At 35.0% G+C, this 23,242-nt stretch overlaps 1 protein-coding gene across 1 annotated transcript; it reads right to left on the bottom strand.

Moving 5' to 3' along the window:
* Positions 1-1,669: 1,669 nt before the first annotated feature.
* On the bottom strand, positions 1,670-2,941 carry LOC146929791 (uncharacterized). The gene has a single exon (XM_085701536.1). It carries the CDS (start codon positions 2,820-2,822, stop codon positions 1,854-1,856), a length of 969 nt encoding a protein of 322 aa, XP_085557662.1. The 5' UTR covers positions 2,823-2,941; the 3' UTR covers positions 1,670-1,853.
* Between the last annotated feature and the right edge of the window lie 20,301 nt (positions 2,942-23,242).

Genomic DNA, 23,242 nt, shown 5'->3' with positions numbered 1-23,242 from the left:
CACAACTATTATTCACTGATTTCTACCCAAAAAATATTATTCGCTCAACAGTAAAAAAAAAACCTTACGCACCGCACCGTAAGTGTGGAATGTGAAGAGAATCAGTTGATTTGATGATTGCAACTCAATTTGGTGATGACTAATTCACGTAACACACCATTAATTCCATCAAACGTATGGATTTGTGCAAAAACCAATTGAGTGTAGTTGTGCACCAATTGGTTGTGTTGAGAATGACCAATGACCAATTATTATTCACGTTGGATCTGAATTGAACGCAATTGTTGAATGCAAACACAACAATCTCAACAAGAGACTATAAGAATTGTGGATCGGCTTTCATTTTAGGGAAACCCTAACAGAGCCTTAAATTCTATCACTTTCAAATATTGCTGGTGCATATGTTTTCTTTCAAGAAAGAAATACCTACATACAAATTAAATACAATGAAAAATTACGTATATAATCCAAGCGATAGGTGTCATTAATACAAATTTTGTCATTATAATACTGTGATTATACTAATTTTAACATTTAATTTTTTTATCCTTTCAAAAAAAATTAATCTTGTTTGTTTTTTTATATATATTAAAAATAGTTTAGGTGAGTTGGGTTGGAGACCTAGCAGAACTAGAATATGTCTCAAGACTCGGTGAACATTAATAAAAATAATAGAATGCTAACCAATGTCTTTCGCATTAATTAAGGAATTATAAAATGAAATATTAGCTCAAAAATTGCCTAGTTTATTTGTTGAAACTTCACGGGGGCACTAGTTAAGAAATGATAAAAGGAAATATTACCTCAAAAATTTTGTAGTTTATTTTCTAAAACTTGAAAAAGTGTTCTTTTCAATGTTAAAATTCTCTTTTTTTTAATTGCTTAACTAGTGACCGAGAGCACTGGTTAGCATACTTACCAATAATCATTTATGATTATTTAAAAAAAAATCATTTATCATAGACGTTTTTAATACTATTAGCGGAAGTTGAAACCACGCACCTGCAGGTTTTGTAAGTCAACATTTTGATTTATTATGTTGAATTAAGACATCAATATTTTCTAGAGGAAATTACCCTTACCTTTTATAAGATCTCAAAGACACGAACACCCCATCTAATTTTAAAATTGACACTAATCTCCCTTAAATTTTTATTGATGGATAAAATCATCCCTTTTCTCTCAACATTGTTTTTTTTCTCATAAAACACACAAAAAAAAAAGAAGCTGGAGATACATTCTTCTCTCACTAACATCACCTTATTACTATGACAAGACCTTATTACATGAGAACACCTTATAATTAATTCACAGTAGGTAGTATCATTCAATTACACCTTATAACCCCTTCTTGTGTTCTGCACAATGTCAACTCCACTTGTGGTCCCTGCCCCTTCACTCATAAACATTACAACACAACAATGGAACCAAGAACGTACATGACTTCAAGCATCAACTTGAGCTTTGGATAAAATGGTAAGGGGCAGTGAACCAAAAGAAATACCCTATGTAAAGAACAAGAGGATGAGAGTGATTGCAATCCTACGTAGAAAGAGAACGAAAAAGTTTAACGAGTGATTTAGGTTATGTGTGTTACATTTACATTATCCTTAACTGAGGTAAGGTAAAGCGTATTTTTTCACATTTTTTTCAATCACCATGCAAACAATTAGTGCAAGAGTCCAAAATTTCATTAATTGCAGTACAAGTTTTACATACTATAAGCTCAATGAAATGATTTATGAAAATAATCACACAAGACTTATTTTACTCGAACAACTCATTTGAGGTACATTGAAAATTTGTAAATAAGTTGGCTAAAGTCACATAAATAGCTTCATGCATCTATATGTTTAATGTTTACCACCACCTCCTCCACCACCAGAACCGGTACCGGTACCAGATCCTTGGCCAGCTCCAGATCCTACACCAACCCCAATTCCAATACCAATTCCTATACCGATTCCTCCTCCACCACCATGACCATGACCTCCACCAGCACCTATACCTGCTCCACTTCCTACACCACCACCTGCACCAAAGCCTCCACCATGCCCCGAACCTCCGCCTGTTCCTCCTCCCCCACCGCCTCCACCACCTCCACCACCTACGCCTCCTGAACCACCACCAACACCAGCTCCAAACCCTCCACCATGCCCTGAGCCACCATTTGATCCACCACCACCACCTCCTCCTCCTCCTCCACCACCACCACCACCAATGCCCCCTCCAGCTCCTCCGCCTACACCTCCACCAGCACCAAATCCTCCACCATGTCCTGAGCCACCTCCCACTCCACCTCCACCACCACTACCTCCTCCTCCACCACCACCAAGGCCTCCTCCAGCTCCACCACCTACACCTCCACCAGCACCAAAACCTCCACCTTGCCCAGAGCCACCACCCAAACCACCTCCACTGCCACTCCCTCCTCCGCCACCACCACCAAGGCCCCCTCCAGCTCCACCACCTACACCTCCACCCGCACCGAATCCCCCACCTTGTCCTGAGCCACCACCCAATCCACCTCCACCGCCTCTACCTCCTCCTCCACCACCCCCAAGGCCTCCTCGACCACCACCACCTCCTCCTAGTCCTCCACCACCACCTAAGCCTCCTCCTCTTCCACCTCCACCTCCAAAACCACCACCACCGCGACGACCACCCCAACCTCTACAGCGAGGTCCACGTCTATATCGGCAATAATCATCTCCATACCTTTCTTGGTCAAGCTTGTGATCACCAAGAGTGAGCATACTAAGATCAAGAACAATGAAGAGAACGAGAACAGTCACAGAAAGCCATTTTCCTTGGAAACCCATAAATGCCAAATAGAAATGAAACACTTGTGTACTCGTTTCCTTTTACACTTTGCTGCTGTGGTAGATTGACCACTACATGCTTTTATAGACTTTGTCCAATATCAGTGTGTATTAAACACTACGTGTTGTGAACCGTTGGGGAAGCAGGGGAAAGCATTAAACGAATACAAGTGGATGGAACTACTGCTGTAATAGAAATAAACGAAGTCAAAGTCCTACGCGGACTCTGGTTGCATGTGGTATGCTGATATATACAATATACCCATTCTTTTTTCTTTTCTGATAATGTTAAGATCAATTTATTTTTAGAGGAATGTTAAGATCATTATTCATTTGTGAATTTAAGGTATAAACAAACATTACATATTGACCTTGATACATAACAAAACGATACCATAACATTTATATTTACTATTAAATAAAGCTCATAAGCTGCGTAACTGTATACGTATGTAACATGTACGTAGACGGACTCCACTTGTGTGACATAGTGAAATCTATGTTATATAACATTACCCTATTGGTGTGTGACACGTGGATTTTGTCCTCCTATCCTTTTAAATCGGTTAAATAGAAAAGCGATTTTAAAAGACTTTTGTTTTTTCTGGAAAAATAAAATTTTTATTTTTATTTTTAGTTTCATTTTTATCCTCTAGGATTGTATTACTGGCTCTGATACCAGGTTGGCGGCAGAATCACCAGCGGAATTTCCTCGAACTTGATTTATCATTTGTTCGATTTTATATAAACCTTGAAATGGTTTTAAGAGCGTTTTAGCTCTTTCTCTTTGTATAATTGTAAGATTTTCTAAATCTTCTGTTTCTTTTAGAAAATCATCAATGTATTCTATATGATATTTTATTAAGTCTTGAGCACAAAAAAGAATTTGTTTTAATACAATTCTTTCATTATAAAAGTTTATATCAAAAACTATTTTTTCTAATCTCTTTTTAAAGAGTTCTACTTCTGTTTTAAGATCTAATCCGGGCATTATTGATTAGTCGTGGAGTTTTCCAAATTTTTGGCCTCTTTTAAGAGTGATTCGATTTGTGTTAGAACTTGGAAAGGTTCCAAAAGAATTTTTGCTCTTGTTTTTTGGATCTCGGTGAGATTATTTTTTTGAATTTCTTCTAATAGATCTTCAATTAAATCTATATGAACCCTTGTTATAATTTGGGCCTTATAACCAATTTGTTTGAATGTTATTAAATCATAATACCATTCAATATCACTGACTATGGTTTTTAGTCTCTCTTTTAAAATTTCTAATTCTGTTTTAATTGTTAACCCAGGCATTATATATTTGAACTTTCTAGAACTTTTTCTAAAGATTGTTCAAATTCAACTAGTTTTTGAGATGGCCATAACAGAGTTGTGGCTCTTTCTTTTTGTATAATAGAAACATTTTCTGTTTCTTCTAATTCTTTTATTACTTCATCTACATATGAAATTTGTAGAATCATTAAATCATGAATTCCCCAAATTGCATTCTTCATTTCTATTTTAAAGAAATTTTCTTCTATTTTGTTAACTAGGATATCTAGTTTTATTCTGAATAATTTTAGTTCATTTTTTATTGTTATTCCTGGCATTATAATTTTTTATTAATTTTTAAAAGTTCAGTTTTTATCTCTAATAAATTTTTATCAAATTTTATACTGTCTAGTGAAGTTCTTGGTGGTAGAAACCTTGGTTCACTAGTATTTTCCTCTTGTTCTAAGAGAGGTGTTCGTTCTATTGTCATAATAGACTTTGATCTTTTTAATGGTTTTAGAATTGGCGATTCTAATTTTACTAATGGTGCAAATAGTTCATCTATTTGTATTTTTTCTCTTCCACTAAACTCTACACTATAATGAGAGTTACTTAGTGCATAATTCATTTTATAACTTATGCTAAAAGGATGGTTTCCTGGTCTCATAAGATTTTGATCTTTGAGTTTGTAATGGATTACTAAAGATCTATTTAGATCTATATCATTTAGACTTAAGCCTATTTGTAAATTTATATCGAATTTTATTTTTCCACCTTTTAGATTTCCTTCACCTTTAGTTATTAGTGAATGTTTTTTGTTCAACCTAGCATCTTCTATAAGAAGTTCTAGTTCTGAATTTATTCCTTTCATAAAAGTACTTTTTATGATTATTTGGATAGTCGATATATGAATATATCCTATCTTCTGTCTTTTTTCTAACGATAAGTGTTTTAATCTTTCGTTTATTTGTTCTTCATCAATCATAGATATTACAACAGATCCATCTGTTGATTCCATTGGTATGGGAACTTCTCCTATCATCATTCCATATTTTAAAATGTTTTCTCTAGATAGTTTTTCTTTTATTAAAGAAAAAATACTTTTTTGTTTAAAGTTTTCTTCTGGTTTTAAGGTAAAATCTACCTTTTCTATATGATCTATCAATACATCTGCCATAAAACCAGATGAATTTTCTTTTATCATACTATATTCCATTATAAAATGTAAAAATTATAAAGTATTTAAAATATTTAAAATCATACCTGACTTTGTCTTGGATTTTTTGATAATTCTGATCTTTCGATCCTTTGGATTTGAAATAATCTTTCGATTATTGATATTGAGAATTAAAATCTTTTGATTTGGTTATGACAACCTCAAATCCTGCGAAGCCCTTTCCCACAATGTTTTTCATAAACTAAGGTACTTACTTCATTGATTTAAGTCGTAGTTACAAGTGAGCATCGAGGCTCTTATTTATAGAAGGAAAGGACTTACAAGTGGTTCACCTGTCCTTATCCATGACAGCAAAAAAGAAAAACAATTGAAACACGCAAAGAAAAAGAAAACGCATTATCACCTAAAGTGATAATATTCTTATCTCTAAGTGGACCCCATCTGACTCAGATGATAAGGTTTCACTATTACATCATGATAATTATATGACGCGTGTCTAGGCTTTTTCTGTAGCCTTATCTTTTGTTGCTGAAGTTGTCGGTATTTTGTCTTCTTCTGCCGACACTTTGTCTTTTGCACACCATTTACAGATATGCCCTTTGTAGGTTGAGAAGTATTGGCAACATTCCTGTTGTACTTCGTCTGGAATTCAGTGGAGACCATTTTCGAATCCTGAGAATAATTCTTCGAATTGAAGTGTTTGTTTGAGGTGCTCTGTAGAGACCTTTTTCTTTGAGTCGCAGACCATGAAACAATAATCTGAGACATATAAGACTTTATAATTGGTAATGGATGACCCATATTTGATTAGATAGTCATAAAAACGCTTCATTTGTTGAACAAATGAGATTAATGTCCATCCAACACTTGTTGCATTTGGTTCTAGATAGGTTTTGTTTGAGATACCTATCTTTATAGCTGTTCTTGGTCTTACAGCCATCTGATTATTTTCTTCTTCGAACCATGGATATGTTTGTTCGAATTGGAGAAATTTTCTCTTCCTTTGGCAAGGAAGTCATTAAATCTTTTTGCTGTATCACCGATCTCTTTTGGAAGATCAGCAAGTTCTTGAAATCTATAACCTTCTTTTTCCTCAAGATATACAGTCTTGAGCATTCCACAGTCATAGAATTCTTTAAGTAATTCCTTGGATATTCCTGGAACTGTATTAGCTTTTACCCCATGTTTGGTATTAACTGGATAAAAACATTCAATTGCTAGTTCTTCCTTGAAGTTGGCTAGCCATCTCCACTTTCCCATGAAATCATCAATGGTCTTTATCTTGTTTTTTTCTTTTTGGAGGTTTATAATTGATCCTACTGAAACCTTCTTTTTAGATTCCATTTTTGATGGTTGGCCAATATCCTTAGCTATGGCCATTTCCTTGTAGGAGGCCTTGTAGGCTTCTTTTGCTTTCTCCATTGTTGGATAAGCTTTGTGTCTGACATTTTTGCCATTAATGTGGAGGCTTGCAATTGCCCAATTGTTGTAGATGCCTTTCATTGGACCATCAAAAATGACATACACATCCTTTTCTGGTTGTAGATCGACAGCATCGCTTGGTTGGTCTAAACCATTTTTTGACTCTTCATCTTCTTGTTCAATCTTGCCAGCCCATGACTTTTTCGGATTTTCTTCTGGCATAGAACCTGCTGAAGATGTTGATGAAAAGCTTTGTTGTTCATTCAAAGTCTTTTTTGTTGATTCTTCTGTTGTTGTTGTTGTTGCTTCAACATTTATAATCTTGGTTAGACTTTCGATCATTTTAATCATCTCCCCCCTCTCTGAAGAGAGTTGTTTTAGCTTTTGGCTATGAATTTCAATCTGTTCATCTTTTTGCTTCAAGCTATTGTAGAGAACTTTTAGAGCTTGCTCCATTCTCTTGTCAAAGTATCTGCAAAACAATTGTTTTCTGATTTTATTAGTTGAATATAAGGATAGAATTGTTGGATGCGCATTTGCCATCTAACAAGTCTTCCTTGTTTATGATCAACTTTTAAATTGTAGCGCCAAAATCCGCTAGCATAAGTTGAATCAGTTCTTAGTAAAAATCTTGATGGAATTAAATCCATTCTCCATTTTTCTAAAACATTTAAACAAGAAAGGGTTTCTTTCTCATTGATATGATATCTTGTTTCAGCATCTTTAAAAGAGCCTGAAACATACTTGCATAAAACAAGATCTTTATCCTTAATTCGGATATTATTACTTGAATAATCAAGTTTTGAATCAGTTGAAACTGATGTTTTATCTGATCGCCCGTTAGGGATATCTGATTTTAACTGTGGGGTTGCGCCCACAATGGTATAGGATTGTTGTGGGGTTTCATCCTCAACATATCCATTGAGATTTAATCCCAATTTTTGTTTACCATTAGGTAGAGCTCTCATAACTCCAGCCCAAGTAAACTGGTTTGCATCAACATTTACAACCAAAAAATCATTTTCTGTTGGGTTGTATAGTTGTGGTAAAATTTTTAATTTTTCTTTTAAAGATTTTACAGCCTCAGTATCTTTTTGTGTCCATGACCATGACACTTTTTCAGATATCTTCTTCTGTAAAAATTTTCTATCATTTGCTAAGTCTTGGAGAAATCCTTCGTTAGCAACATAATTTAAACATCCCAAAAATCTTTGGATTTGTTTTCTATCTGCTAATTGATCAGGAAAAAGTAAAATTTTTTCTTGAACATGTGGTGATAGATCGAGTCTTCCTCCTTCTCTTATGATAAGACCAAGGAATTCGATTTCTTGTTTCAAAAGTACTGACTTTTTTCTGGATAAAACAATACCTCTTTCTTTTATTCTGTTTAAAACAGTTGTAACATCTTTGATATGTTGTTCTTTACCTCCTTTAGTAAAAATAAGAATATCATCAATGTATACAAAGCAAATATGATCAAGACCTTTAAGAGTATTGTCCATAAATCTTTGGTATATTGATGGTGCTTGTTTTAAACCAAATGGTAAAACATTCCATTCAAAATGTCCTTCTGGACAACTGAAAGCTGTTAAAGGTTTAGTTTCTTCTGATAACCTTAACTGCCAGTACCCAGATTTTGCATCTAAAGATGAAAACCAATTACATCCTCTTATTTTTTCAAAAATGTAATCTTTTCTTGGTAACTTATATGAGTCACTTATAGTTTCTTCATTAAGTTTTTTATAATTGATCACCATTCGATCTTTTCCTCTTTTTATTTCATTGTGTTTTCTGACATAAAAAGCTGGCGCTGAATGTGGACTAATTGAAGGACTTATTAATCCTTTTTCTAATAGTTCTGCTATTTCTTTTTTAAATTCTTCCTTATCTTCTCCTGAGTAAGGGATCTTGTATAAGGCCTTGACTTCCTTTTTAGGATCTTTAAGTTTTACAACAATTAAATCTTGTATTTTGTTTACTATAGTATCCAATGGATTTTCAGAACAAACTTGATCTAGATGATGTTCTAGATTTTGTTCAGTTGTTAAGTAAAACTTTCTTTTATCCCACATACATCTAAGTATGTTAAGATTTTCTGAAATTGCCTTTAAAATTTCATTTTTTGTTATAATGTTTGTTGTAACAAATTCACTTTCTTTTGGATTATTGACATCAAACCAATTTAATGTTATAGTGTCAGTTTTTTGAATAAAAGGGTTATATAACTTTAAAAAGTTATTTCCTATTATCAGATCTATTCCAGAGTCATGTTCATAAATTGATTTTACGTAGAAGTATTTATGCTCAATTTTTATAAAAACATGTTTTAAAACAAACCAAATTTGGTGTTTTTTCTTATCAGCAAAGATAATTTCTTTTGGTTTTTGTAGTCTAATCCAACCTTCCTTTATTATGGATCTCCTACCAAAACATAAAGTAGCTCCAGTATCAATATAACCCATAATTTTCTTTTTATTCAATGTTATTTGAATAAACGTTGCATTAGGGTTTCCATTTTTTAAAATTTTCCTACTCATTCTTCAATTTCTTCTTCAATAGTATATTCAAAAATACTACTTTCATCAGAATCTATATCTGATTCTATTGGTTCAAAACCTACTTCCCAAATTAATTTCAAGGTTTCTTTTTTAGAATCTTTCTTTTTAGGACATTCATTTGCATAATGTCCTTCTTCATTACACAACCAACATGTGCATGTTTTCTTTCCTTTAGGACATGAATTCTTTTTAGGATATTTTTTATTCCTCCTAAAGTATTTTTGTTTATTAAATTTCTTAGGAAATTTCCTTTTTCTTTTATATTCGGAATGATTAATTTTCCTAAAAACTTTTTTCTTTTTCTTCCTTCTAGGTTTACTACAACCGTAGTTTCCTACTTTATTTTGAATTCTATCACAGCAAACATTTATTTTTGCTTCTCTTTTAGCAGTTTTTTCCATGCATTTTTCGGATATCCACTTTCTTAATGCAGTTATTCTTGTTCCTAGTGTATCTTCTAAACCTACAAATATTTCTAGGTGTTGTTGGATTTCTTTTTCCATTATTGTCCCTACGGATGATGGAAGTTTATTGTAAAATAATCCTAAAAGATTGTATTGTAATCTTTTTTGGGGATTTATTGCATAATAATATTTGCTAAACTCACATATAAATGGTTCAACATAACACATATCACAGATTCTTAGATTAAAGATTCTATGGATGTTTGTATTCATTAGGTCTGCTTCTGCTTCTGGCGCATCAAAACCTACGAATTCTTTTTTCAGAATTGAATAGACATGATTTATAACTTCTTCGGTTGTTGATGGAAGTTCTGAGTCTGATTGTTCAGACATAAAGCTCCAAGCATTTCCTATGGTTTTTGTTTTTAAATAATTGAAAATACTTTTTGAACTTAGTTTTCCTAATGTAGGATCTAATTGGATTGTTACCATGTGATCATGATACCAACTTCTTAGTTCTTTTTTAGTATCCTCACTACAATCAATGTTTAAAACATTATCTTCTTTGTGACGATTTATTGTAGGTATATATTTAGATGGTATTTGTTTGAATTTTCTTTCATCCATTTTATTTTGAATGATTTGTTGGTCGATAAATTCTTCTTTACCCTCTTGACGTCCTCTCTTACGTCCTTGTTCTGATGTTTCTGGTTGTTCATTAGTTTTCACAAGTCCTACTTGTGGTTCTTCTTCCATACTAAAAGAACTATCTGAATCAAAGTCGTAGACAAATTTGTATCCGTCATCAGATTCTTCGGTCATTTGGTTTTTTCTATTAATGTCTAAAGAAGCCATTAATGTTTGCAATTCATTTAGCTGGTTTGCTATTTCTTCTTCTGTTTCGTCCATATTAAGGTAATGGCGCGAAAAAGTTAATTTCTTTCTCTGATTTTTCAATTTTTTCTGAAATTTCTACCATGTCTCCCCCCTCTTTTTTGACAAAAGTTTGTAATTCTTCTAGGGTTAAACATTTGTCTCTAATGGGTAAAAGTTTTAGTAAATCAATTAGATCATCTATCTTTAGACAAATTTTTTCATCTAATAATTTTTGGTTTTCTTCTAGATCAGATAATTTTTCTTCAAGCTTTTCTTCAAACTTGTTTTCTAGTAGAACTTCTACTAATTTATCCAACTGTTTCTGAAGTGCTGTTAGATTTTCACAAATATCTTGCATTTTTTCACTTACACCTTTATTAGCCATGTATAAACTTTTGTATTTTAAGGCTTAAAAGATTTGCAAAATTTTCATACTCCCAGTATGTAGAGTAATTATCTTCAAATATTAGAAACCAATATGCTGTTTCTCTTAACCAATTAATTTGGTTTCTCATTCTAATTATATTATTATAATTGGGTTCTAATATGAATGGTTGGGGTATTACTTTCCCAAATGGGTTTATAAGACCTTCCATAAATTATTTAATTTTAGATATTATCCAAATTATTTTATTTTGTTTTAGATTTTTAAAGCCGGTTTTTATGAAAACTGGTTTTAAAAGATTTCTGATATGTGTCAAAATTTGATTTGCCAATGGTACAATGGTACCTATCTCCTATGGTACGCAAGTATTTTCCGTACGTAGACTAGCATCAAATGAAACATAACATGTTGAAACTATATTAGTATATAAAAATTGTAAATAGACTAAAATTTGAAAAATAATGCATTCATAAAATGACTTCCCTCAAGGGTCCTGATAAAAATTCAAGGACGCTTAATATCTATTACACCTTGAGAGAGAAACAAAAAGAGAAAGTGATGTGATAGAAAAATATTAAGAGTTGATATTTGAACAACCATTTTTATGACAACTTTATTTTTCACACTCAACATATTTCTCTTTGTATATATCCTTCTCTAGTTGTATAAAGACACTACTAGTATATATACAAGTCACCTATAGGCAAGGCAAGCTCTTTCACTAGGTTTTTTAACCGTTGTAGCCAATAACTCAACCAATAAAATATATCTATTATCATATTGAGCAATGCTATATCTCTAGAAAAATAACATCAAGAATTCTTCAAGAATAAAGAATAGCCAATCACAATGCACTATTTGCCACAATTCAAGCAGGTGTGGCTGAAAAATAGGAAGTGGACAAATAAATCATCCAATTAAAATTTGCCAACTGTGTCTTGAAAAATTCTTGAAGCTATTTTTCTTGAGAAGTAGCATTTTCCTATCATATTAATGACAATAAAAACTAAGGAAATTATTACGTTTTATACCTTTAAAATTAGGGTCTTGCTAACCAGTGCCCTCATGACAATGGTTAAGGAAACTATTGAAAATAGGAAAATGCTAACAAGTGCCCTAAGGGCATTGTTTAAGCATCTAAAAGTAGCAACTTTTGCATTGGAAATTGTACGGTTATGACTTTAACATGTGTTTGACTTGTATTTTCAAGACATAATTTCTTTATATGGGTTCCTTAAACAATGCACTTAGGGCACTTGTTAGCAAGACCCTTGAAATATAAGTTTTGACTTTTGATAATGTAATAATTACATCACTTTTTTTTTTTATAAAAAAGTTACTTGTTTTGGTTACTTAACCGATGCGCATTCTCTTTAACATTAAGGTAATTAAACAGAGAAATTAATCTAATCGGTTATAGTTTTTAGAAGATAAACAATTGTAAGAGTAAAAAATAATTGATTGTCATTATATCCTACAATCCACCGCTAATGGCAATCAAAGAAAGACAATGAAAATGAATAGAAATAATTTGGACATGGAAAAGGAATAGAACTCTCGGCAAGGAATGGCTTTTTCATGCTTAAGTGTTAATGCCCGTCTTTCCGCTCTTTTTATTTCGTTAACGTTTGAAACTTTTTTTTTTTTGAAAGAAATGTTTGAAACTTATAAACTGTGTTTTTTTTATGAAATTTTGATTTTGATTAAAAGTAAAAATATAAATGCATTTTGCTTTTAAATTATAACAAATCAAACTAATAACTTGTTTGGAGTTAGAAATTACGTCAGGCAGAAATATCACGTCCCAAGACAGCAAACACGTAAAATTTTGAAGCTGCTATTTAGAGCTTCTTGAAATGAGGTTAATGACCATTTTACATTGTGAGGTAATTTCTTCCGGTTGAGATGACAAGACTAAACGTTGATTATTAAGATAACATCTCTTGAAATTTTATATGCTAATGGAGATTCTTTATTTGATGTATTTCGATATTAGTCGACAAGTAAACACAAATAAAGAAAAATTACGTATAATCTACAGCATGGGTATCATTGATACAAATTTTGTAATTTATAATGTGTTTATACTAATTTTAACATCAACTTTACTAGCTTCTTGTTATGTCTTACATCAAATTTACTAGCTTCTACATGTTTCTGAAGGTGAGAAAAACACAAGAAGGGGGGTTGAATTGTGTTTTGAAAAATTCTTTATTTCTCCTAAAAACTGAACACACTGATCAGAAGCTAGGTGAGACAGCTTCTGAAGTGATAATCAGAATCTAAATGCAGCGGAATAAAACAGAGAGAGAGAAGAAGAACGACACAAAGCAATTATACTGGTTCCTTCCACAATCCGGAAGTAGTCCAGTCCCCCTTGCACTTCCAAGGAGATTTCACTATGAGTAATATCTGATTACAAATGCTCAAGCACACAAGCAAGAGACTTCCAATGCTCAAGCACACAAGCAAGAGACTTCCTTTGCTCAAGAACACAATCAAGAGACTTCCTGCTCAAGCACAACTGCAAGAGACTTCCTAACTAAACAAAATTACACAGAAAATTGTTTAAGGTTGAACACTTGATATACAATCAGAGGTGCTCACAATACAAATCAGATACAGACTCAATGGACTTAAGAATTTCTAAGATATGACTTTGAGACACAGAAATTCTAAGTGAATGCAGAACAATTTCAGCAGAGGTTTGGTACTTGTGAAAATCTTGTGAGTCTTTCGTTCAGCGTTCTTGCATTACCAAATCTCTAGGTCTTCACTCCTTTATATAGAGGTGTGAAAGAGACGTTGTGAAATTGCCAGCACACCAAAGAGTCGTTTGTTGAAGCTTGATCTTTCACCAATGATCTTTTGCCTGATTTGGCTGTTGTCCTACGAAGAACCAATTTGAAATCCATTCCTTATCCAAAGGAACATCTATGCAGGCGAAGCTGTATTCTGGAGCTGTTTTCTTGTCTTGTAGCGTGGACACAAAACAGAGTAGTGGAGAACGTGGTTGTACAATTCGTACAAAGTACAATGTCAACGCTTTCGTCCAAATTGCAAGCACAAGCCTTCAAACACCTTTGAAATGACCGTTGCAAAATTCCACTAATCCTTTGTTTGTGTTTTCGAATCCAATAGACAACTTTTGCATTGATAATTCTTCAATTCTTGAATCTTTTGTAAATCCAGTTGAGATTCAGCTTCTGGTGAAATATCTTCTGATGAGGCAGCTTCTGATGATGCAGCTTCTGATGATATGACTTCTGCAGCTTCTGATGACGCAGCTTCTGATGATGTGGCTTCTGGACCTCTTGTCTTCAGAAGCACTATTCTTCAGGAGCAGCTTTACTTCAGGAGCGCTATTTCTTCAGGAGCAGCTTGACTTCAGGAGCGCTTTGCCTTCAGAATCATCTAAGCTTCATTTTCTTTTGCTCTTTATTTGCTCATTCAGAACCAATGATGATGTAACTTTATAATTATGGTCCTGTACACTTGAACAAATATTAGCTAGTCCAATTTACAATTTTTAATACCTTGTTATCATCAAAACTCTTTAAGGTTCATTGTTAAACACATTTTGTTCCAACAATCTCCCCCTTTTTGATGATGACAAACAAAAGTATTTAAAATTGATCAATTGTTGTTAATCTAATTAACAAGTTGACTTTGGGGTTCTGAGGTTTGTAAGCTCAGAGTCTGAGGTTTGTAAGCTCAAACTCCCCCTGAGTCTGATAGTCTTTAAGGTGAGGTTTGTAAGCTCCCCCTAAGTTCTATCCAGGTTAATTAAATTCATTTTTCGCACAATAAAATTATCAGAGCTTTTAAAAAAAATTGAATCATTGAAAGAATTAACTTATAGATAAGAAGAATGGTTCAATTAATTTTACTTGAATTTTGATACTTCTTCGTTCGTTCATAGCTTATACCAATAAGGTAAAAAAAATGATAGAAGTTTTTCAAAAATTTCAAATGCCATTAATGGGGCTCAGAGCCTTTAAATACTTGTCACATATACTCCCCCTTTTGTCATTATCAAAAAAATGAAATAAACAAATAAGCATAAAAGACAAAAAGATTTGAGAAAAGCTCAAACAAAAGAGAGTATACAAGAAATTAATTAAACAAATCAGATCAAAATATATGAGCATGAATATCCAATTATCAGAAGCAGTAAGCATTCAGAAGCAGTAAGCATTCAGAAGCATAGAGAAATAAAACAAGATGGTTTCAGAAACAAGGACTAAGAATTTAAAACAAACAACAAAAAAATAACACAAATGTGTGCAACTAAGGGTTGGTTTGTTGTTGTTTCTTCATCTTCTCCATTTCTTCAATCTTCTTCTGCAACAGTTCTTCAAGCTGTTGTTGCCTCTGGAGAAGAGCCTGTTCCCTTTCTCTAGCTTCTTGCTGCTGCTGTGCCATCTGTTTCTTCAGAAGCTTACACAACCTTGCTTCTCTGGTCAAGTAGGCCGTTTCTGAGAAGAAAGGCTGGTTTTCCAGGAGCAGTGTAGAACTTCTTACTCTGAGACTCTGATTCAGATGCTCCATTAACTTCCTGACAGAAGCTTCCTTGCTTCTGATGCACTTAGCCCTTATGCTTTCAATTAGCTCAGTTGCCCGGTTCTGAAGAGATGCCCAGGAGTCTTCATATGCACTTGTGAGATCAATTGTCCTTCGTTGATCCACAAGATTATGCATCTGACTCAGGATTGTGAGAAGCTCAGAATTAATATATCCAGATTCCAGGATGTTTGAGGGTGGTTGTTCAAGGATTTCAAGATCAGAATCACTGATTTCCAAATCTTGAACAGGGTTAGGAACTGGAATGGTAAAGTGTGTTTGTGTGTTTGAAGATGAAGGCTGGTCAGAAGCAATGTGTGTGGTAGAGGTTGAGGCTTGAACATTGACTAGAGAGTAGTCAACATCCATGGGAGTTGGTTCTGGGGAGTGTTCAATTTCAGTTGGTGGTTGTTGTGGTGAAGTTGATGTTTGAGTGTTGAGTTGGGGGTCAATGGTAGCTGTTGGTGATAGTGGGGGTGTTGTGGGTTTATGTGGTTCAGGTGTTTGTTGATGGGGGTTTTCTGAAACAACATTTTCAGAAGCAGCTGCTTCTGGAGTTGCTTCAGAGGCCTTTTCTGAAGTAGATTTGTCTATGGGTAACTCACCTGAGTAGTGAAGAGCAAGATTGTCTAAGACAGAAGTGTCTTCTATTGGTTCAGGTACTGATGGTGAAGAAGGTGAAATGGGGATAGAGGTGACTGGAATCTGGATTTCCTGAACTACAGGACCAGCTTCAGAAGAGATCTTCTGTGGACTAGCAGCTTGAGGAACTACTTCTGAAGTTCCCTCTTCTGGAGCATTCTCCATAAATATCATCATTTCTTCATCCTCATTGTCTTCAGTAGATTTACCAGCAATGGCTATTACTTCAGCCAATTTCTCTTTGAAGTATCTATCACAATCTTCCATACCCAAGGCCTTGAGCTTTTCATCTCTTTGATGAGTGTATTGTGCTTTTAGATCCTTTTTGTCTGAAATAAGTTCAGAAGCACGTTCATCTGCCATCCTTTTCCTTATTGGAGTCATCTCAACAATAGGACACACAAGTTGAAGGGGAGCCTTCTTCTTCTTCAGCTTGGGATCAGCCTCTTCTTTCTCCATTTCTTCAAGAGCTTCCTCCAGCTGCTCTTGGGTGATTACCAAATCTGCCTTACCTTTTCTTCTTTTCTGAGGAATAGAGGCAGCACCAACCTTCTGCATCTTTCCTTTATCCTTGATAGAAACAGGTTTAGCTATAGCAGCTTCTGACTCAGTACTAGTTCTGGCCCTCTTTCCTTTAGTAGGAGCAGCATCAGATTCTGAACTAGTTCTGGCCCTTTTCCCTTTAGGTGCATCAGAAACAGCAGCTTCTGACACAGCAACTGCTTTGGCCTTCTTGCCTTTCCCTTTAGCAAGAGCAGCTTCCTCCTGAGACCTCGCATCTTCCTCCAAGACGTACTCAGCTACTAATCTAGCTAAGTGTTCAGGATTACTTTCCTTAACTATGGAAGGAAAGTCCCTGATAATCTCAGATTCTTCTGTGGTCAACTCCAACCATTTCTCATCTTTAGGAGCTGTCTTGAAAAAGTGCATTGAATGCAAAGTCTTGCTACTGATAGTCTTCTCTGCAGTAGAAACTTCGAAGCATTTATCAGAAGCATCCCTTGTTCTTCTCAACAAATCCAGCACTTTCCCTTGATAAAAGATCTCAGAGAGCAATCTTCCATAGGGCACTTGTTTCCTTCCTTTGACTGTGCTTTCATTAATAGCCCAGCAGAGATGATCCAATACATATCTTGGAAAGTTTATCTTTTCCAGATTGGTCATGAAATAGATTGCTAGCTTCTGTTGGTTGTTGGGTTGATCAGACCCACCTGCTCTTTGAAAGAAGCAATCGTTGTTGAATTTCACCAACATTCTATTGTGAATCTCCATTTCAGAAGGCTTAGCATCTTTGTTACCACCCAGAAGAGTGTTGTAGTAGTTTTGCAGCAGGACATCATCCTTCTTAACAATTTCTTGAAACCTTCCTTCTGCATCCATTCTACAAGCTTTAGCAACTATCTCCTCTGTGATGATTACGGGAATACCCATCACTTCAGACCTTATCTCAAGGCTACTGAAGGAAGTGGGATTCAACTCAATCTCCTTCTTTCCTTTCTTCGACCCAGCTGGTTTATCTGCTGCCTTCACAGGCTTTCTATTGACAATTTCAGCCTTTAACCAGAAATCTTTGACCAAGTTCACATATGTTGGCCCATTTAGCATGTTGAAGTAGCCAAACAGTTTCTGAGTTTCTACGTAGCCTTCCATGTCCACTTCGTACTTCTTGAGTGAAGTGAAGTCCACTGGTGATTCTACTTGGACGATTAAGGATTTCCATGGAATATCCATAGTCTTCTCTTTGTAGATGGACCCAGATTCTGATACGCTTTGCTTGTTTGATGTAGATTCTGAAACTTTTGAGCTTGATGATGCCATTTGATGATTGACGAAGATTTGAAGAAGATGAAGATTTTAGGGTTCTAAGTTTGAGAGAATGCGCTTACTTCGCAAGAGGTTTGAGAGCAAATGTGTTTGTTGTGAGTGAGTAGTGTGTGAATTGTCAAAGTGTTAAAAGTAAAACGATTGCAATTCAAAAGAGACAAACAAACATAACATTAATGACAAAATTGGGGGCGCGTGAAAAGTACTTTCAAAGCTATTAAATCATCATTGCCCTTTTAGTTATACACCAACACATACAGGCCACGTAAGAAGTTCACAGAGTAACTACCAAGTTAATGGGCCAGAAGTTACTTTTTTAAAAGGTAACTTCCAACGTTTCCACTAATTCAACTATTCAGAAGCAACACATCCAGCTTCTGGACTTCAGATGCTGACGTCATCATCAGAAGCGAGTTTTCCTCAGAACCTCAATAAAGAGCTTCTGATGGACTGCCGCTTCTGAACTAACTTCAGAACCTAAAATCCTATTCAGGAGCAAGCATTTAATCAGATACAAAGTGCATGTTCAAATTTTTCTTTATAAAATCAAATCTTTCAACAGTTAAAGGCTTAGTAAATATATCAGCCCATTGATTTTCAGTATCAATGAATTGTATATCTAAAATTCCTTTTTGAACATAATCTCTGATAAAATGGTGTTTGATTTCAATGTGCTTAGCTCTTGAATGCAAAATTGGATTTTTAGACAAACAAATAGCAGCAGTATTATCACAATAAATGGGAATACTGTTAGCAGTTATCTGATAATCTTCCAACTGATGTTTCATCCAAAGTAGTTGTGTACAACAACTTGCAGCTGAAATGTATTCTGCTTCTGCTGTAGACATAGCAATAGTTGTTTGTCTTTTGCTAGCCCAGGATATAAGATTATCACCCAGAAATTGACAATTGCCACTGGTTGACTTTCTTTCAATCCTATCACCAGCATAATCAGCATCACAGAATCCAATTAGCTTATAATCTAAGGATTTCCTATAAAGGAGTCCAAGATTGGTCGTTCCTTTCAAATACCTGAAGATTCTCTTGACAGCAGTCATATGAGATTCTCTAGGATCTGATTGGAATCTTGCACACAAGCATACACTGAATAAAATATCTGGCCTAGATGCAGTGAGGTATAACAAAGAACCAATCATACCTCTATACAGCTTCTGATCTACTTTAGCTCCTTCATCTTCTTTGCTTAAGGTGCACGTAGGGTGCATTGGAGTGTTCATCACCTTACAATCTTCAAGTTTGAACTTCTTCAGAAGCTCCTTTGTGTACTTTGATTGATGAACATAAACTCCATCTTTGCATTGATTGATTTGAATGCCCATGAAGAATTTCAGCTCTCCCATCATGCTCATTTCAAATTCATCCTGCATTAACTCAGAAAATTCCTTGCAAAGAGATGCATTAGTAGAACCAAATATTATATCATCAACATATATTTGCACAACAAGAATATCTTTCTCAAGGGTCCTTCTGAAGAGTGTAGTATCAACCTGTCCTCTTTTAAAATCATTTTTGATTAAGAAATTACTTAGTCTATCATACCAAGCTCTGGGAGCTTGTTTCAAGCCATATAGTGATTTCTTCAGTTTAAAAACATGGTCAGGATATTTAATATCCTCAAATCCAGGAGGTTGCTTGACATACACTTCTTCTTCTATGACACCATTTAGAAATGCACTATTGACATCCATTTGATATAATATTATGCCATGATTAACTGCATAGGAAAGAAGTAACCTGATTGCTTCCAATCTTGCAACTGGAGCAAACGTTTCAGAGTAATCAATGCCTTCTTGTTGACTATACCCTTGTGCAACAAGCCTGGCTTTGTTTCTTGTTACTTCACCTTGCTCATTCAGCTTGTTTCTGAATACCCATTTTGTTCCAATAATGTTCTTGTGCTGAGGTTTGGGTACCAGATCCCACACATCATTTCTTTGAAATTGATTCAACTCTTCTTGCATAGCTAGGATCCATCCATCATCTGAAAGTGCTTCATCAACTGTTGTAGGTTCAATCATTGAGATTAGTCCAATCATTGACTCCTCTTGTCTGAAATGTGATCTTGTTCTTCTTGGACTATCTTTGTTTCCAATGATTAGCTCCTCAGGATGTGAAGACTTGTGTTTGAATGTGTTTCTGGGAGGATCTGCTTGATGTGATCCATCTTGTGCTTCATCAGAAGCAGCTTCATCTTGTGCTTCTGATGTGGGTTCAGCTTCTGGACTATCTTCAGATTCAGCTATCTGATCAGGTTCTGGAGTAGCTTCAGGAACCTGTATCTCTGCAGAACTTTCACCTTGCTTTGAAGTTTTATCTTCAAGCTCCTTGTCATCAAATTTAACGTGCATAGATTCTTCAACACAAAGTGTTTCTGAATTATACACTCTGTATGCCTTTGACCTTTCAGAGTAACCTAAAAAGATTCCTCTTTGGGCCTTGGCATCAAATTTCTTTAGGTAGAGCTTGTTGTTCAGAATGTAACATGTACATCCAAATTGATGAAAGTAAGAGATATTGGGTTTTCTTCCTTTAAAGAGTTCATATGCTGTTTTCTCCAAAATAGGTCTAATATAGATCCTGTTTTGAACATAGCATGCTGTATTCACTGCTTCTGCCCAAAAATGTTTTGGTAAATTGTTTTCATGAATCATGGTTCTGGCCATTTCTTGTAAAGTTCTATTCTTTCTCTCTACAACCCCATTTTGTTGTGGTGTTCTAGGAGAAGAGAACTCATGGAAAATTCCATGTTTTTCACAAAAAGCTTCAAATGGCTCATTTTCAAATTCTCCACCATGATCACTTCTGACTTTCAAAATTTTTGATTCTTTTTCAGATTGAATTTGAGTGCAGAAGCTACTGAATACATCACACGCAACATCTTTACTCTTTATGAATTTCACCCAAGTCCATCTGCTGTAATTATCAACAATGACTAATCCATATCTACTTCCATATAGGGATGCAGTACTCACTGGTCCAAATAAATCAATATGGAGTAATTCTAAAGGTCTTGAGGTTGAAACAATGTCTTTGGTTTTAAAAGATGATTTCACAATTTTCCCTCTCTGACATGCACCACAGAGTGCATCTGAATGATAGTCAATGTCTGGTAGCCCTTTCACAAGTTGTAACTTACTAAGCTTAGAGATTAACCTCCAGTTAGCATGTCCCAACCTTCTGTGCCACATCCATTTCTTATCATTCACTGATAGTAGGCAAACCACCTTCTGATCAGCCAGTTCAGAAAAATTGATTTTATAGACATTGTCAACTCTCTTTCCCTTGAACACAATGGATTTGTCTTCTTTGTTGATTACTGTACAGTTGGGTTTTTCAAAAAGCACATCATAACCATTATCACAAAATTGACTAATGCTCAAAAGGTTATGTTCAAGACCATCTACCAACCATACATTATTAATTGAGGTAGAGGAATTACCAATAGTTCCTGTACCTATGATCTTGCCTGACTGGTTGCCTCCAAATTTCACATTTCCTCCCTCTTTCATTGTTAGGCTGAGGAACATGGACTTGTCTCCTGTCATGTGTCTTGAGCAACCGCTGTCTAGGTACCATGATCTTTGCTTTGGCACTGCTCTTAGACATACCTGCATCATTGACATTTTTAGTTTTAGGTACCCATTGTTCTATGGGTCCTGGAAGGTTAGTACTTAAGGCTTTACTCTTCACTTCTTGTACCTTGTGCTGTGAGTTGGGTTGCTTCTGATTAACCATCACCTTAGGTTTTGGTACTTCAGAAGCAGCAACTGTCTTCTTCTGAAACTTAGACTTCAGAACCCCAGATTTTGGTTTCACCAGACTCTGAGGAATAGGTTCTGATCTTTTCAGGATCCTGACCTTTGAAGTCTTGGAATCAGAGTTGATCATAGCCTTTGACTTAGAGTTATTTGGCTTTGAAGTAATTTTAGTCTTAGAACTAGAAGCTTCAGGTTCTGATTGAACAACAGTTTCCAACTCAGCCCCTTCTGGTACAAAAAATGTTTTCAGACCTTCCTTGATGCATTCACAACAAGATTTTAGATTGGTTTTCTCAAGTTTCACTTCTGGAAAACCAATTCCTCTGCCGTTGTTCTTGTAAATGCTATAAATCATAGAAGCCACTCTGCTTCTGTCAATGCCAGATATAATAAAATCTTCAAGAGCAATTTCATGGTTACTTAAAGGTTTTTCATTACACTTTTCTTGTAGCTTCTGACATAAGAACCTGAGCTGATCTTCATATGTTTTACACATGAAGTCAAAGCCCCTAAGTCCTTGTTCAGAAGCTTTCAGATCCAATAGAGTTGATTTTTGCTGTTGTACCAAATCAGCATATTTTTCTTTTAAATCCTTCAACTCATTGGTTCTTACTTCAAAATGTGTAAGAAGTTCTTTAAGTGACTCAACAAGTTCATTTCTGGGAATTTTGGAATATACCTCGTTTTCATCTTCTGAGTCTGAATCTGATCCAGCTTCTGAAGTTGCTGTTGCTACCAACCCAACAGCTACCTTTGCATCTTCATCAGCTTCCTCTTTATCAGATCCAGATTCACTACCCAAATCATCCCAGGTTGCCATTAAACTCTGCTTAATCTGCTTCTTGAGTTTGCTTGGTTTGAATGTAGACCTCTTTGACTTGTCCTTTGACTTTTCTCTTTGAAGATCAGGGCATTCAGCAATGAAGTGACCTGGCTTCTTACAGTTGAAGCATCCCTTCTGATCTTCTTTCCTTGAGCTTCTGGAGTTACCCCTTTTGGCGAGAAACTTTCTGTTCTTCTTGGCCAGATATTGAAGTCTGTTTGAGAGCATGGCCATTTCAGCAGCATCTGGTTCAGAATCTGAACTTGACTGTTCTTCCTCTTCAGATTCAACTACTTTGAGAGCTTTTGATGACTTGCCTTTGGATGGAAGAGCTATTGATTTACTCTTCTTAGTAGACTCATGTTCATTAAGACTTAACTCATGAACTTTGAGAGAACTAACAAGATCTTCGACACTTAAAGTGTTTAAATCTTTAGCTTCCTCAATGGCAGTCACTTTTGGTCTCCATCTGGCAGGTAAGCTTCTGAGTATCTTGCTTACATGATCAGAAGCAACATAGCTCTTCTTTAGAATCTGTAGCCCAGAAACTAAGGTTTGAAACCTTGAGTACATCTCCTCAATAGTTTCATCATCCTTCATCTTGAATAACTCATACTGATGTACAAGCAGGAGAGCCTTTGCTTCTTTGACCTTCTTGCTCCCTTCATAATTTGAACAGAGAGAAGCAAACATAGCTTTAACAGTGGATTTGT

The sequence above is a fragment of the Medicago sativa genome, chromosome 4 (assembly GCF_051527215.1).
Source record: "Medicago sativa cultivar Bolivia chromosome 4, Bolivia_mono, whole genome shotgun sequence".
NCBI classification, from domain to species: domain Eukaryota; kingdom Viridiplantae; phylum Streptophyta; class Magnoliopsida; order Fabales; family Fabaceae; genus Medicago; species Medicago sativa.
Note: the sequence above shows the minus strand (reverse complement) of the source record. Positions and strands in the feature narration are given on the sequence as shown.

Coding starts and splice junctions, on each gene's coding strand:
- LOC146929791 (XM_085701536.1), bottom strand. CDS start 2,822: ATGGGTTTCCAAGGAAAATGGCTTTCTGTGACTGTTCTCGTTCTCTTC.